General features: G+C 42.2%; 1 protein-coding gene across 1 annotated transcript in view; it reads left to right on the forward strand.

The window, feature by feature from the left end:
- The window catches only part of SIPA1L2 (signal-induced proliferation-associated 1 like 2), a 182007-nt gene that overhangs the window by 115612 nt on the left and 52612 nt on the right, over window positions 1–13783 (forward strand). The window contains exon 9 of the mRNA XM_010838598.1: window positions 2158–2432. Within this exon, the coding sequence (XP_010836900.1) occupies window positions 2158–2432 (275 nt within the window). The remainder of the gene's footprint in view (window positions 1–2157; window positions 2433–13783) is intronic.

The following is a 13783-nucleotide window of genomic DNA, read 5'->3' on the forward strand; positions in this document are numbered from 1 at the left end:
ATGTGAGGAACTCCAAGTCAGTGGAGAGCATGATCCTTCAGCCTTTGTAAATGTTAACGAGCAAGAAACAGAAGGGAGAAAGAAACTGTAAAAAGTAGGGGATGTGACGGGTGGTTGGAAGAAATAAGAGGAAGAGACAGAACATGTGGGACTCAGGAAAAGCTTGACAGTTCACTCCTCAATCTGATATATGGATGTTAAATTTCAACTGAGAATTATGTTCCTATTGTAAAGAAGGCCAGGCACATGTCCTCTGTGGTCTTTTGGTCAGTGAGCTTAGTTGAAACAAAGCTGAAAAAAAGAAGTGAAAGAAAAATGTATTCATGTTGTATAGATTACAAAAGTACTTGTTCAACAATTTTGAATTAGTTCAGTTCAAAACTTTGGAAACTTCAGTCTTTCAAAACTTCACCACTAAGACCAGCAATCCCTTTCCCCATTTTCCTAAGCCCCAGACTGTCCCTGCACCTACGAGAAACTGATTGGCAGTGTGAGCACTGGGGTGGTAACCGTGGCAACGTTAGCCACGCGGGCGAGACACTGCACCAGTCTGGGCCCCACAGCTGTGTATACAGTCATAGGTCTTATTAAATAGGAATCTGTGTATTCAGAGCACGTTTCACGGAGAATTTATTTTTAAAACTGAAACTTCACACATGAGCTCTGTGCTTTGGAGGATACGGGTATGATACCTCCTGGTTTTAAAGTACCCACAAGTAAGTGATGCCATGGTCACCAAAGAGCTCCTTTGGTGGCTCAGTGGTGAGGAATCCGCCTGCCAATCCAAGGGACACAAATTAGATCCGGTTGGGAAGATCCCCTGGAGAAGGAAATGGCTACCCACTGCAGTATTCTTGCCTGGGAAGTCCTACGGACAAAGGAGCCTGGCGGGCTACAGTCTGTGGGGTCGCAAATAGTCCAACACGACTTAGCAGCTAAACAACAATGACAATATGTCATCAAATTATATCTTCAGTGACCCCGTGTTTCTCTTCCCGTTCACGTGGGCTATTCTCAGTAGGAACTTCTGAGGGTGGCGCTAACGAAGTGCTGGTGCTTTAGTGTACCTAGTGAGATGCTTCCTGCAGGAGGGCCTTTCTGCATGCTGCCCTCGTCTGGAGACAGTGAGGAGGCTGGCTGGCTGGCCCACGTTTGATCTGGATGGTCCTCACCACCCAGGCAAGCGCGGGCAGGCAGTCCCAGGAGAGGGGTCCCAGGATTTAGAATAGGATGTCCACAGGTTGCTACAGAGGACACTTCCGGTTTCTTAACCTTTGGACTTCCTGCTGCTGCCCATCCTCGGGGGCAGGTCACTAAGTGTTAGCTTGGAAAGGCATGGGGCCATTTTTCTTTCATTGTTTGTATATGCCACACTTTGTGTATCCATTCTTCCATCCATAGGCACTTGAGTTACTTCCACATTTTGATTATTGTAAATAACACTGCTAAGAACATGTGTGTAAACATACCTCTTTGAGACCCTACTTTCAATTCTTTTGGGTATATACCCAGAAGTAGAATTGCTGAGTCACATGGTAATTCTATTTTATATTTTTGAGGAACTGCCATACTGTTTTTCATAGCTGATGCACCACTGGGCCGTTTTATAAGTTGAATTACATTGTCTAATAGGGAATTTCCTGGCATCTAGTGGTTAGGACTTGGTGCTATGACTGCTGGGGTCCTGGGTTCGACCCTTGGTTGAGAAGTAGGATCCTGCAAGCTGCACAATTGGGCCAATAATAATAATAATAATAATAATAATTGCCTAGTGGGCTTTATTGCTTTGATGGGTGACAGGCTTCATGTTTTTTCAGTTGCTTCAGTCTCTTTGAAACAATGGAATTTAGATGCTTGAGCACCAAGTCAGGTGACATAGCAAGGGGAGGGGAAAGTTTTTAGAGCCCATCTTAAGCTCTCAGGCTCTGGATCATTGGCTTCTAGGAAAAAGCAGGACACCTGTATCCGATTTGGCTTTGAAGAATGAAACCATCATTTTACTTGTGTTATTTTCTCTGCGGCGGATGCCAAGGATAATTACGATAAAGTTTGGGTTGAACGGTGTCCCTGCCTTGTTTTCTTGTCACTGGGGTAGCTGGAGGGCAGGGCCTTGGTGCCTCCCGTAGCCCTGCCTCTCATCGTCCCCTTCCCCCTTAGATCGTGACCAGAGGCTGCGAGACGGTGGAAATGACCCTGAGGAGGAACGGGCTGGGCCAGCTGGGCTTCCACGTGAACTTCGAGGGAATTGTGGCAGACGTGGAACCTTTCGGTTTTGCGTGGAAGGCCGGCCTTCGCCAGGGTAGCCGCCTCGTGGAGATCTGCAAGGTGGCCGTGGCCACGCTGACCCATGAGCAGATGATCGACCTTCTCCGGACCTCGGTGACTGTGAAGGTGGTCATCATCCAGCCCCATGATGACGGCTCGCCTCGGAGGTAAGGCTCTCGTGCATGAGCACTCCTCCTTGGCCTCTACGGCAGGTGCTGTCCTGTAAGACCCTCAGAATACAAGATCATATGCATCTTCCACCGAAGTTGTTCGGACATCCATCATTAGCACAACTTAAAAGATCTATTAAAAAATCATTAGTATATAATAAATGATACACTCTCATTTTCTAAGCTCTCCTTTGGTACACTGAAGCCATTGGGTTCAGAATATTTACTTGCATGTGTGATGGAATACTGGGAAATCAGATACACTGTTTGGTGACCACTCCATTCTGGTTGAACTGGTTCAGGGCTTTCTCATAAGCTATCATGGGAAACATAGAAGAAGTGACTGGACTTGGCAAGCTCAGAGATGGATGGGTGTGAGGAATAGGAACAAGAGTGGAATTAGAAAAGGATACTGTGGCATTGTAAATAGAAAGTTCTCAGGCTCAACATCAGAGGGGTATTAGGCCAAAAGGAGAAGGAACAAGCCACCCACCTGGCTGTGGCCCGCCTGTACGGTAGGTAGTATGAATAGTGGCATCTGGAGCATCCTTTCTCTGCCTCCATCTCAAGTGGAGGTCCTACTGGCCCCCCCAGAGCTCTGGCTTAGGAGGGATCGGCGTGCTTGAAATCCAGGCCAGGCACTAGCTATGTGACTTTGTCACCTGCCAGTTCTTATTTTCAGTCCCTCAATCGTGTCTGACTCTTTGCAACCCCATGGATTGCAGCACGCATGCCAGGCTTCCTTATCCTTCACTATCTCTTGGAATTTACTCAAACTCATGTCCATCAAGTCAGTGATGCCCTCCAAATATCTCATCCTCTGTTGTGCCCTTCTCCTCCTGCCCTCAGTCTTTCCCAGCATCAGGGTCTTGCTCTCTCTAAGCCTCACTTAATGTCTGTAAGGTGGGATTATTATATTGCCTGCTTCTTACTGTTGATGAAAGTTAAAGAAGGTGATAATATGTAAAGCAATCTGCACCTCTGGCATAGTCAAAACCCCACACATTTAGTGAGAAACAAACACACAAAAGACTAAACCTTTAGGATAGTCATTTGAATTTTTTCATGCTGTAAAAGAAATTCTTACTCAAAGATAGCAGAATGACTTTGTCCACTCCCTGATCTTGTTTCTGTGGTAACCGAGGTCCCTCTCTGTACTCTGTCCATTTCCTTTCTCCCAACCTCCAAATCAGCACCATCGAATAGCACTTTCTCTGAGGACATGTTCTACATCTGTACTGTCTAAACAGTAGCCACTAGCCACATGGGTAGCTTGAAATGTGGCTAACGCAGCTGCGAAAATGGAGTTTTTATTTTAATAAATGAACTAAGACTGTGTTAGCCACATCTGGCTTGTGGCTGCCATATTGATTGGATGGTGTGTGTGCCTGTATGCTCCGTCATGTCTGACTCTGTGACCCCCTGGAGTGTAGCCTACCTCATGGAGTTTTCCAGGCAGGAATACTGAAGTGGGTTGCCATTTCCTACCCCAGGGGGTCTTCCCACCCCAGGAACCGAACTCGAGTCCCCTTCATTGGGAGGCTGATTCTTTACCACTGAGCTACCTGGGGATACACCAGCTCTAAACCATGATCTTTTTTTAGAAAATACACCAGTGGTAAACCACCTTCCTCTCTGGTTAATGTACAGAATTTTACAAAACTGTGTTTCTGTTGGTTATCTTACCTTTTGCTCCCTGCTTAACTTTCTATGGTCTGATTTCCTATATCTGCCTAGTAAGGTTATAGAGTAAAAGTTAATGAGCTGAAATTTTTGAGAGTAGCAGCCACATGTCACAGGAAATAACAAAGTTATTTCTTGTTGCCTTGCCAGATTCTGTCCCATTAAATTCATTTACTCCCCAATAATCCTGTGAATCACTCCTAGGGGTATGAGTACAAGGAAATCAGATACAAAAATTACTTTCCTAAAAACAAGACTTGGACATAACAGAAAGCAAATCCTTTAATCTTTGAAGCTAAAATATTTATAAGTGAAAGTTTTTTAATAGATTTTATTTATTATAAGTAAATTATAAGCCACTTATTAGAAATTTTACCACATGGTAAGATTTTTTTCTTCATTGACTGGAGGTATAGATTTATAAATTTTGTGGTGAGAATCAAATTTTGTGCTGTCTTCAAGGTTGATTACTTCTGTTAAATTTGATATAACTGTTACCATGTTCTCCCCAAATTAAAAAAAAGCAAAACATTTTTCTCCTATTTTTAGTTTTGGTCTGATGTTACTCAGTAAGACATTTTTTTTAAGCTTTCAAGAGATATCGTTAATAAAAATGTTAGAGTTATCATTATATTTGGTATTTAAAACATATGATTTAGAAAAGTAGAATTTCTTAAGTAATACCAAATTGTTTTTCAGCTAAAGCAAATAAACAAAAGCTACCACTTAAAAGTTCTGCCTGCTATTTTTCTATCCAAGGACTTGTTATCTGCTTTGGTCTGCACATAATTCTTTCTTTGTTTTAAATGTAAATTCTCTTACTGAAACTGTTCAAGATATTTAGAGATTTTGCTTTTGTCTCCTCAGAATCTCCTTAATGTTATTCCCTGAAGATACAAATTTTTCTCCTGATTAATCTGAAATAGCTATCTTCTATATTTTTAACCTTAGCCAGGATGAGAATAAGCTGTTTACCTGGTAGTGACTCTCCAGAAGTGGTCCACCTATCATCCACATTTCCACAAGTCAGGAAGCTTTTAAGCCTAGCATGTATCATTTAAGATGCTTGCGGTTCAGCCCTCCAATTTTCTGTGAATTTGAATCCGTAAATTTGCAGATCTACATTGTTGTTAGTTTTGGATTCATGTTCTGTGCCAGCAGCTCCCTGGACACCCTGATAAAAGGACTCATCATGATCTGGCAGCCTTACGTCACTGGAAATTATCCTTGAAGTGACAACCCTTTGCTTTAGACTCTCTTGCTGAGTATGAGGGCTTCCCAGGTGGCAGTAGTGGTAAAGAATCCACCTGAAATGCAGGGAACACATAAGATACAGTTCGATCCCTGGGTTGGGAAGATCCCCTGGAAAAGGGCATGGCGGCACACTCCAGTATTCTTGCCTGGAGAATTCCATAGACGGGAACCTGGCAGGCTACTGTCCATAGGCTCACAAAGAGTCAGACATGACTAAAGTGACTGAGCATGTACACATGCATGCTGAATATGAAATGTCTTACATTTCATCCCCACCCTAAGCAAGTCCGGGCTTCCCTGGTGGCTCAGAGGGTAAAGAATCTGCACGCAATGTGGGAGACCTGAGTTCGATCCCTGTGTTGAAAAGATCCCCTGGAGGAGGGCATGGCAGCCGACTCCAGTATACTTGCCTGGAGAATCCCCAGGACAGGAGCCTGGCAGGTTACAGTCCATGGGGTTGCAAAGAGTCAGACGCACCTGTAAGTAAGCAAGTAAGCACAGCACAGCTGAGCACCATCAGCCTTCTGTGCTATTAGATTTTATTAATGACACTGTGGAGGAGGGTATAGAAGGAGAAATGAGCAACACTTCACTCATTTTGAAAATTAAAGTGCAAACCTTTTTTAAATTTAGTTTTTATTTTATATTGGATCATAGTTGATGTATTAAATACAATGTTGTGTTAAGTTTCAAGTGCACAGCTAAGTGATTCAGTTATCCATATACATATATCCAGATTCTTTTCCCGTTTAGGTTATTACAGATCTCTACAGAGTAGAGTTCCTTGTGCTGTACAGTAGATCCTTGTTGATAAAGTACAAACCTCTTAAATGAAATATCACTTAGTACCTTTATTCCTGCAGCAAAGTATATAAAGATGGCCCTTTAGGTAAAACTACTCTTTTGATTTGTGGTGTGGAAAAAGGCGCCATCTTTCACAAATCGGCTCTTACTTGTCAGTGAAATGGCCAAATGAAAATATTAATTTAAATGGATGTGTGTGTAATTTTTCCTTTTAAGTTGTCTTTAGTGTAAGAGCCATAAGGACTACTAAAATGGCCAAGTTCATGAGTTGCAAGATATTTCAGCCTTTATAAACATCATGAATAATAGAGTGAAAAATGCTTCAGTTAATTTTTGCCATTTGTCAGCTTTTTTTTTTTTTTTTTGCCCTGCACAATATCAAGGAGAAGAAATTCTCCCCGGAGCCCATCTGCTTCTGTCAGGAGTGGGAGAGGCCTGTCATTTAATAGACTCGCTCCTAGTCGTCTGTAGGTCAGAAGGTATTTGCTTATGACTCAGAAGCTGCTGGATTAAATGAAGTCTTTAGTTGGGAAAGTATTTATGTGGAATCAAAAGGCATCCCACATTTTGAAGTCCTTTTCTCAAGCCTCGGGGTGATGATAACTCAGCTGTCCCCAGGCTTGAAAGGAAGGCAGAGCCCAATTTTTATTTTCCTTGTGGAGTTCCAGCAGGCATGGAGCAGAAAGGTTCCCTCTGGGAATGCTTATTAGCTGATCTCCTGCTGCGACTGGATCTGGGAGAGGCTTCATAGCGATTGGGAATGAGTGGCCAGGAGCAGTTAGGGACTAGTGCTCTTCAAATGGAAATGAGGTTTGCAAGGGAGTGAGGGCTTTTCCCAAGCAGACAGTCTCTGTGGCAAAAATGAAGAAGAGTTTCTAAGACGCTTAATTAAGCATTTCTTGGTTTTCTGAAAGGCAGGGCATGGCCTCAGTCCCTAGCCTTCAGAGGTGACTGACATTCTATCAATGTCACTTTAAGGAAGGTACATCAACTTAAAAGGCTGATATAAAGGAAATAACAGCTCATCAGAATTATGCATGAGTTGTGATACAATGTGAGTGATTTAGTAAATATGTCCAATAAAAATGGAAATGAAATTCCATGCTGTGGTGCATCTGTTTTGTGTGATTTTTCATACTTCATTGACATACTGTGCAAGACGTATTTTTCTATATAATGCAAAACAGTGGGAATTATCTCATGTTGTCACGAATCTAAATTCTTGTTCTCTGATCATTCTGTACAATTGAAGCCATAGCCGCCAGGACCTTGACCATTCAACTCCCGGAAGTACACAGAGTGGGGCATAGAAATAGAAATGGAGAAGAAAACTCAATTTTGTCAGGTTAGCAATTGATAGGTAGGTATAAATAGATGAATAATAGAAGGTAGAAACATCGACTATAGGTAGATAGGGAGACAGAAAGAGATGATAGATAGATAGATAGGTGGTGAGTTGAAATCTGGATTAGAGCGAGGGTTTAGATTAGGGTTCCTTGTATTTGTTTGGATAAGTAAAACCAGTTCTACCTGATATTGTCTCATAGACTCTGATGAGTCTATGAGAATGTGACTATAATGAATATAGAATATTCATTACAATAATGAATTGTAATGTGAACTGTTAAAAAAAAAGTATGAAACTTAAGGTTCTCACAGTAAGCTGAAGCGCAGTCACTATTCCGTGTCCTCTGCGTCCTCTGATACAACGTTTAGATTATCTTCTCCCTCCTAGGAGTAAGAACACTAGATTATAGAACGAATATAAGGTAGGTTATGTACTAGTCATTCATTCCGTCACTCTGAACCAGCTTGTCCAGGGCTATTAAACATGGAAAGAACAGACATAACCTTTGCATTCTTGGGCTCCTTTTCATCTTGTGGCATTCTGTAGTACTTCCGGGACCTCCCTGGTGGCCCATTGGTTAAGACTCCACACTTCCAATGCAGGGGACATGGGTTTGAGCCCTGATTGAGAGACTAAGATCCTGAATGCCACAGTGCGGCCAAAAATAAATAAAATACTTCCAGTTTATATTTTGTCCTGATCGTTGTCCAGTGACGCTGGGCAGTGGTGATGAACAGCCAGTGAATACAGTCTCTCAGGGAAATTTATGTGTCAGAAACCAGGTGTTATGTAGCTATTGAGTCTTCTGTTGAACTTTGGAATAGAATGCTTTTCCTCAGGAAGCTTTCTCAGGAGGGAAAAAAAAAGGAAATGGTTGGCTTCATGAAGAACTTTTTGGCCCCCCTTTTTTTTTTAATATTTTAAAAAATGTATTTATTTTTAATTGGAAGGTAATTACTTTATAATATTGTGTTGGTTTCTGCCTTACATCAGCATGAATCAGGTTCAAAAGTCATCTCCCTTTTGAACCTCCCTCCCACCTCCCACCTCATCCCATCCCTCTAATTTGTCCCAGAGCACCAGATTTGAGCTCCCTGCATCATACAGCAAATTCCCACTGGCCCTGTTTTATGTTGAATGCTGTGTTTGGTCTGGGGTGCAGTGGGTGAAGACACACTCCACCCCATGTCTGGTGAGAACGAAACACAGGAAGCTGATGACTTAGTACGAGCCAGCCTCACTTCCTGTGTAATAGACACGTACCTTGTCAATTCAAAGACCTTATTCAGAGGGCTTGGTCAAGTAGGTTTCTGGATCTCTTTTACTGTAGTCTCAGGGTCTCTCTGTTTCTATCTATAAATTAAAGAAAAGTGAATTAATATTTCATCAAGTGCCTACCTATTTCAGATGTGACACTGCCCTTACCTTTACAGTCAGTTACACTGTGTGGTTATCTCCCTATTGGAAGCGTTTGATTTTTTTATGCAACAGAAGGAGTTTGTGATTCGAGTGAATGAGCACCAATTATCCCTGTCACCTTGTTGGATAATTTGGAAAGAGTCTTTTAGCTATTAGCAGGCTATTAGCATAACAGACATTAAAATGATGAAAATATCGGTGATTACTTCAATCCCTCAGGCTATAAGGTCTCTTTGACAAAGTGCATAATGTAAAAGAAGCAGATATTTTGTTTGAGGGGATCTATCTGCCTTTGTTGCCAAAGAGAATCTTTAAGCTCCTAGTGGGCTCATTAAATGTCCTTTGATAGTTTCTGAAGGAGAGGGTGAGTGCGTTGGAAAGAGTGCTGAGCTAGGAGTCAGCTTCCGTGTTCTAGGGTGAAAGCTGTCTCACCTTTCCAAGTCTGTGAGCCTTCTGCAAATTGTAGATGTCCTTTGTACTACTGCAGACATTTCTGTGAGATTGAAATGGTGTAGTGTAGGCGGAAACCTGCAAAGTGCCGTCCAAGGGAAGCGTGGATCAGAAGTAAAGGGCTGCATTGCAATATGTTGGAAGACTTCATGAGATTTGTGGGTTGAGGTCAAGGTTCACTGAGATTCTCCCAACAAAGTGAAACCAACAGGCAATTTCAGAGTAAATGCAAGTTGTAATTACGTGATTTAGCTGTGCTGTGGCTCCATGGTTTACCCAGTCCACACCTTGCCAATTTGTTCAACTCTTTTTTTTCTTTTTTTTTTTTCCTGGTAAGAATGCATCTCATTCCTTTAAACTTTCCCAGTTCTCTTTCTCAGTTCTTTGGGAGTTTGTTGTTGCGCCTCAACAGTATTTATCCCTATGTAGTATCCCTAGGATTTCTCCTACTTCTTCATTTTTGAAAGTCATACATCCAACTTTGGTATGAGAGTAAAGAACAAAGTATCAAAATAATGATTCATTGTTCTATCGATGAATGTGCACAGGGAATTTTACAGCTCTGAAATTTTCTGTGCTTCTGGTTATTACATAAAGTTAAACTTCCCCGTTCTATAGTTCTGTAAATATATATTACCTAGAAAGAACTTTCAGCAAAGTATATGAGCCGTTTGCTGTTTTATATTGTCTTTCTTTATGGAAGCAAAAAGTCATATTATCAGTTTGAAACTAATTTCTTTCCTTGACGCTTTCGCTTTGGGAAGCTCGCATACTTCCATAATTTAATCTTGACACACCCTCCGCTGTTGCTATTCCACTGGCAAGAGGTAAAACATGGGTCCAAAGAGTTTCTCCCCTTTCTGAGCTGCGTATTGGCAGATCTGGGTGTTGAGCACAGGGCACTGACTTCTCTCCCTTCGGTGGAAAACGGTTTGACTGCTGTAGAGCATTTCTACTGATAATAAAGAAAACTGTGCAGCTTGGCTGGGCTCCAACAGTGAGAGTCCTGATGGTCAGGCTGTCCAAGTTGAAGCTCCTTTAGAGCTGAGATTACAGCCTGGCCAGCAGTGATTCTGGTTTCAAGCACCCATTTATTAGTGGTAAAGGGAGGGTCCTCTTCCAGAAAACCGGACATATCACTTAGAAGGGATGATGATGCCATCTTGGCGACCTTCCCGGTTGTCTCTGAAGTCCTGGGTCCATGCTACAGTGCTGAACAGTGATCGTGAGTGCCTGTCAGCTGTGAGCCAGAGGGCACACAACCTCTGCGCTGCTGAGCCTAGAAGCTGGAAAGTGGGAGCAGCCACAGACTGGAAATTTACAGGCGGGAACCCCTGATGTAGGCAGCTTCTGGAAGCAGGGAGAACATGGAAGAGTGTGGATGTAAGGAAGTTACTCAGTGTCCCTGGTAGAGGAGTAAGCTGTCGCACGGAGTCCACAATGCCAAGTGCAGAGGAGCACGTGGGGTTGTTTGTCAGAATAAAGCAGTCAAACCTAAGATGCTCTGAGGGCTCCAACTAAGGGAGCCACTTGTTATTCTGATAGTTTTGTAGCATCACATTTGTAAACCAGCACGTTGTTTTTGATGCTCTTGGTCTACAGAATGTTTTCCCTTCTAGGCCAGATGACTGGGAGAGATTATGAGACTCAAAAAAGTCATTCTCTAGACAATCAATGTTAAAAATTAAATTCATTTTGATCCCTGAAGCTGAGTTTGCTTTGATCCCTACCTAGCATGGCAATTAGAAGCATAAGTAGATGATGTTTGTTACGAAGAAAAGACGTAGTTGTGTAAGTGCTCACGTGCTAGTGATACCCCAGCCTTATCTATGCCTTCGAGTGCCTTCTTTTGGCAGGCACACCATGAAAACGGTGCCAGAAACTAGAAATACAGTTCAAATCCACTGACTCAGTTTGGTGTATTGAAAGGAGATGGAGCACGTTTATCAGTGAGGTCTGTGATTTCTCCACTAATGTAGGAAAGTAAAAGATGGAAGTCTTTTCTTCAACAACAGCTCAGTTACACATGAGATTAGCAGCTCACTTGTTCAGAAGTGGGCTTTCCTAGTAGCAGTTGGTAAAGAATCTGCCTGCAATGCAAGAGGCCCAGGTTCAATCTCTGGGTCAGGAATAGCCCCTGGAGAAGGAAATGGCAACTCACTCCAGTACTCTTGCCTGGAGAATTCCATGGACAGAGGAGTCTGGCAGGCAACAGTCCATGGGATCACAAAGAGTTAGACATGACTGTGCGACTATGTTCAGAAATGACTTCTTGGATCTTTTTTGCATTTCGTCAGTTTGGGTCTGAATTGTCCTTTATTCACTGGCCAGAAATGTGTGCCAAGTGCCCTTCACCAGTGCTGGATATTCCGATGAGTGGGGCTCTTGCCTGGCATCCTGTGCTCAGACCACACAAGGTGGACAGAGCAGTGTGCCCAAGGGCAGGGACAGTTTCTGGTACCTCTTGCACCCTGAGCACCTCTGAAGGCTCATTTGTAATTTTATTTTACACCTCTTCCCATTTCCCTAAAAATCGGCTGAATTTCCATATGTATCCTACAAGGATTTCCTCATACATATGGAACAGAACTGAATTTGACTAGGTTTGATGATATGTTATAGTCATATTTATTTGATGTCTTGGTCATAAAAAGTAAACAAAGCAAATATCTAGTTTGTGAGAGTAGTTACCGTAAAAGTGTCATGGCAGAATTAATTTTGATTTTAAAATAAAGTCATTCTTTAAGCTTATTTTCATGAGGGCAAAAGAATGCCTGTGTTTAGTATTAAAAGATCATTTACATATGACCTTGTGCAAGAGGATGGAAATGAAATATTCAACCCCCATTCTCTCTTCAACCTAATATGTGGCACAAATTTTTGTCAGTGGTCTCTCAAATATTAGTCATGATTATGCATTTATATAGCTTTTTTTTACCCAAGATTGAAGCTAAATTACAGCCTCTTACTAAAGACTATAGTCTGTGAGCATGAATTAAAGACGCTGTACCCAGCAGCCTGTCTTTTCTTTTTTTCTTTTTCTTTTTATACCAAACCCAATAAACTGGAAACACAGAGCAACCTCTGGAAATTCAAGGTGTCCTTTCTTCCCTGAGATTCAAGGTTTACATGCGTTTCATTCAAAACACAATTCCAGGACTTTTCACTGTTAAGAGATTCCTTGACTTGGATGATGCAGGCAGCTTTAGCCTTTGAGACCCCAAAGCCTGAGGTTCACCTGAACGTCCAGTGACTTGCTTACAACATAGGTTAGGGTGGAAGACAGGATTCTGTGTTCTTGATGTTTTCATGTATGCTAATATCCCACCTTTATGATTTTTGATTAGGTCATTGGCCATATGCATGAATCAGTAGTCCCAGGGGATGTTGTATCTAATTAAATAGAAAGACACTTGGAAACAGTATAAATCCATGGGCAAAAACGTGTAGCGTCTTAGCACTTTATTTTGAAAAATGCAACCCAGTGTAAATCTCAGCTTAGCAGGTTTGGCAAGTTATTTAGCACATTCATGAAATCCAGAGTAATTTAAACTTGCCTAGGTAAAAGAGCACATTTGGAAAACTCAGCAGTGGCCACAGGACTAGAAAAGATCAGTTTTCATTCCAATCCCAAAGAAAGGCAATTCCAAAGAATGCTCAAACTACCGCACAATTGCACTCATCTCACATGCTAGTAAAGTAATGCTCAAAATTCTCCAAGCCAGGCTTTAGCAATACCGAACCGTGAACTTCCAGATGTCCAAGCTGGTTTTAGAAAAGGCAGAGGAACCAGAGATCAAATTGCCAACATCCACTGGATCATCGAAAAAGCAAGAGAGTTCCAGAGAAACATCTATTTCTGCTTTATTGACTATGCCAAAGCCTTTGACTGGGTGGATCACAATAAACTGTGGAAAATTCTGAAAGAGATGGGAATACCAGACCACCTGACCTGCCTCTTAAGAAACCTATATGCAGGTCAGGAAGCAAGAGTTAGAACTGGACATGGAACAACAGACTGGTTCCAAATAGAAAAAGGAGTAGGTCAAGGCTGTATATTATCATCCTGCTTCAGTTCAGTTCAGTTCAGTTCAGTCACTCAGTCATGTCCAACTCTTTGCGACCCCATGAATCGCAGCACGCCAGGCCTCTCTGTCCATCACCAACTCCCATCTGAATGCAGAGTTCCAAAGAATAGCAAGAAGAGATAAGAAAGCCTTCCTCAGTGGTCACCCTGCTTATTTAACTTATATGCAGAGTACATCATGAGAAACGCTGGGTTGGAAGAAGCACAAGCTGGAATCAAGATTCCTGGGAGAAATATCAATAACTTCAGATATGCAGATGACACCACCCTTATGGCAGAAAGTGAACAGAAACTAAAAAGCCT

Source organism: Bison bison, unplaced genomic scaffold, assembly GCF_000754665.1.
Source record: "Bison bison bison isolate TAMUID 2011002044 unplaced genomic scaffold, Bison_UMD1.0 scf7180017864099, whole genome shotgun sequence".
Lineage (NCBI taxonomy): Eukaryota > Metazoa > Chordata > Mammalia > Artiodactyla > Bovidae > Bison > Bison bison.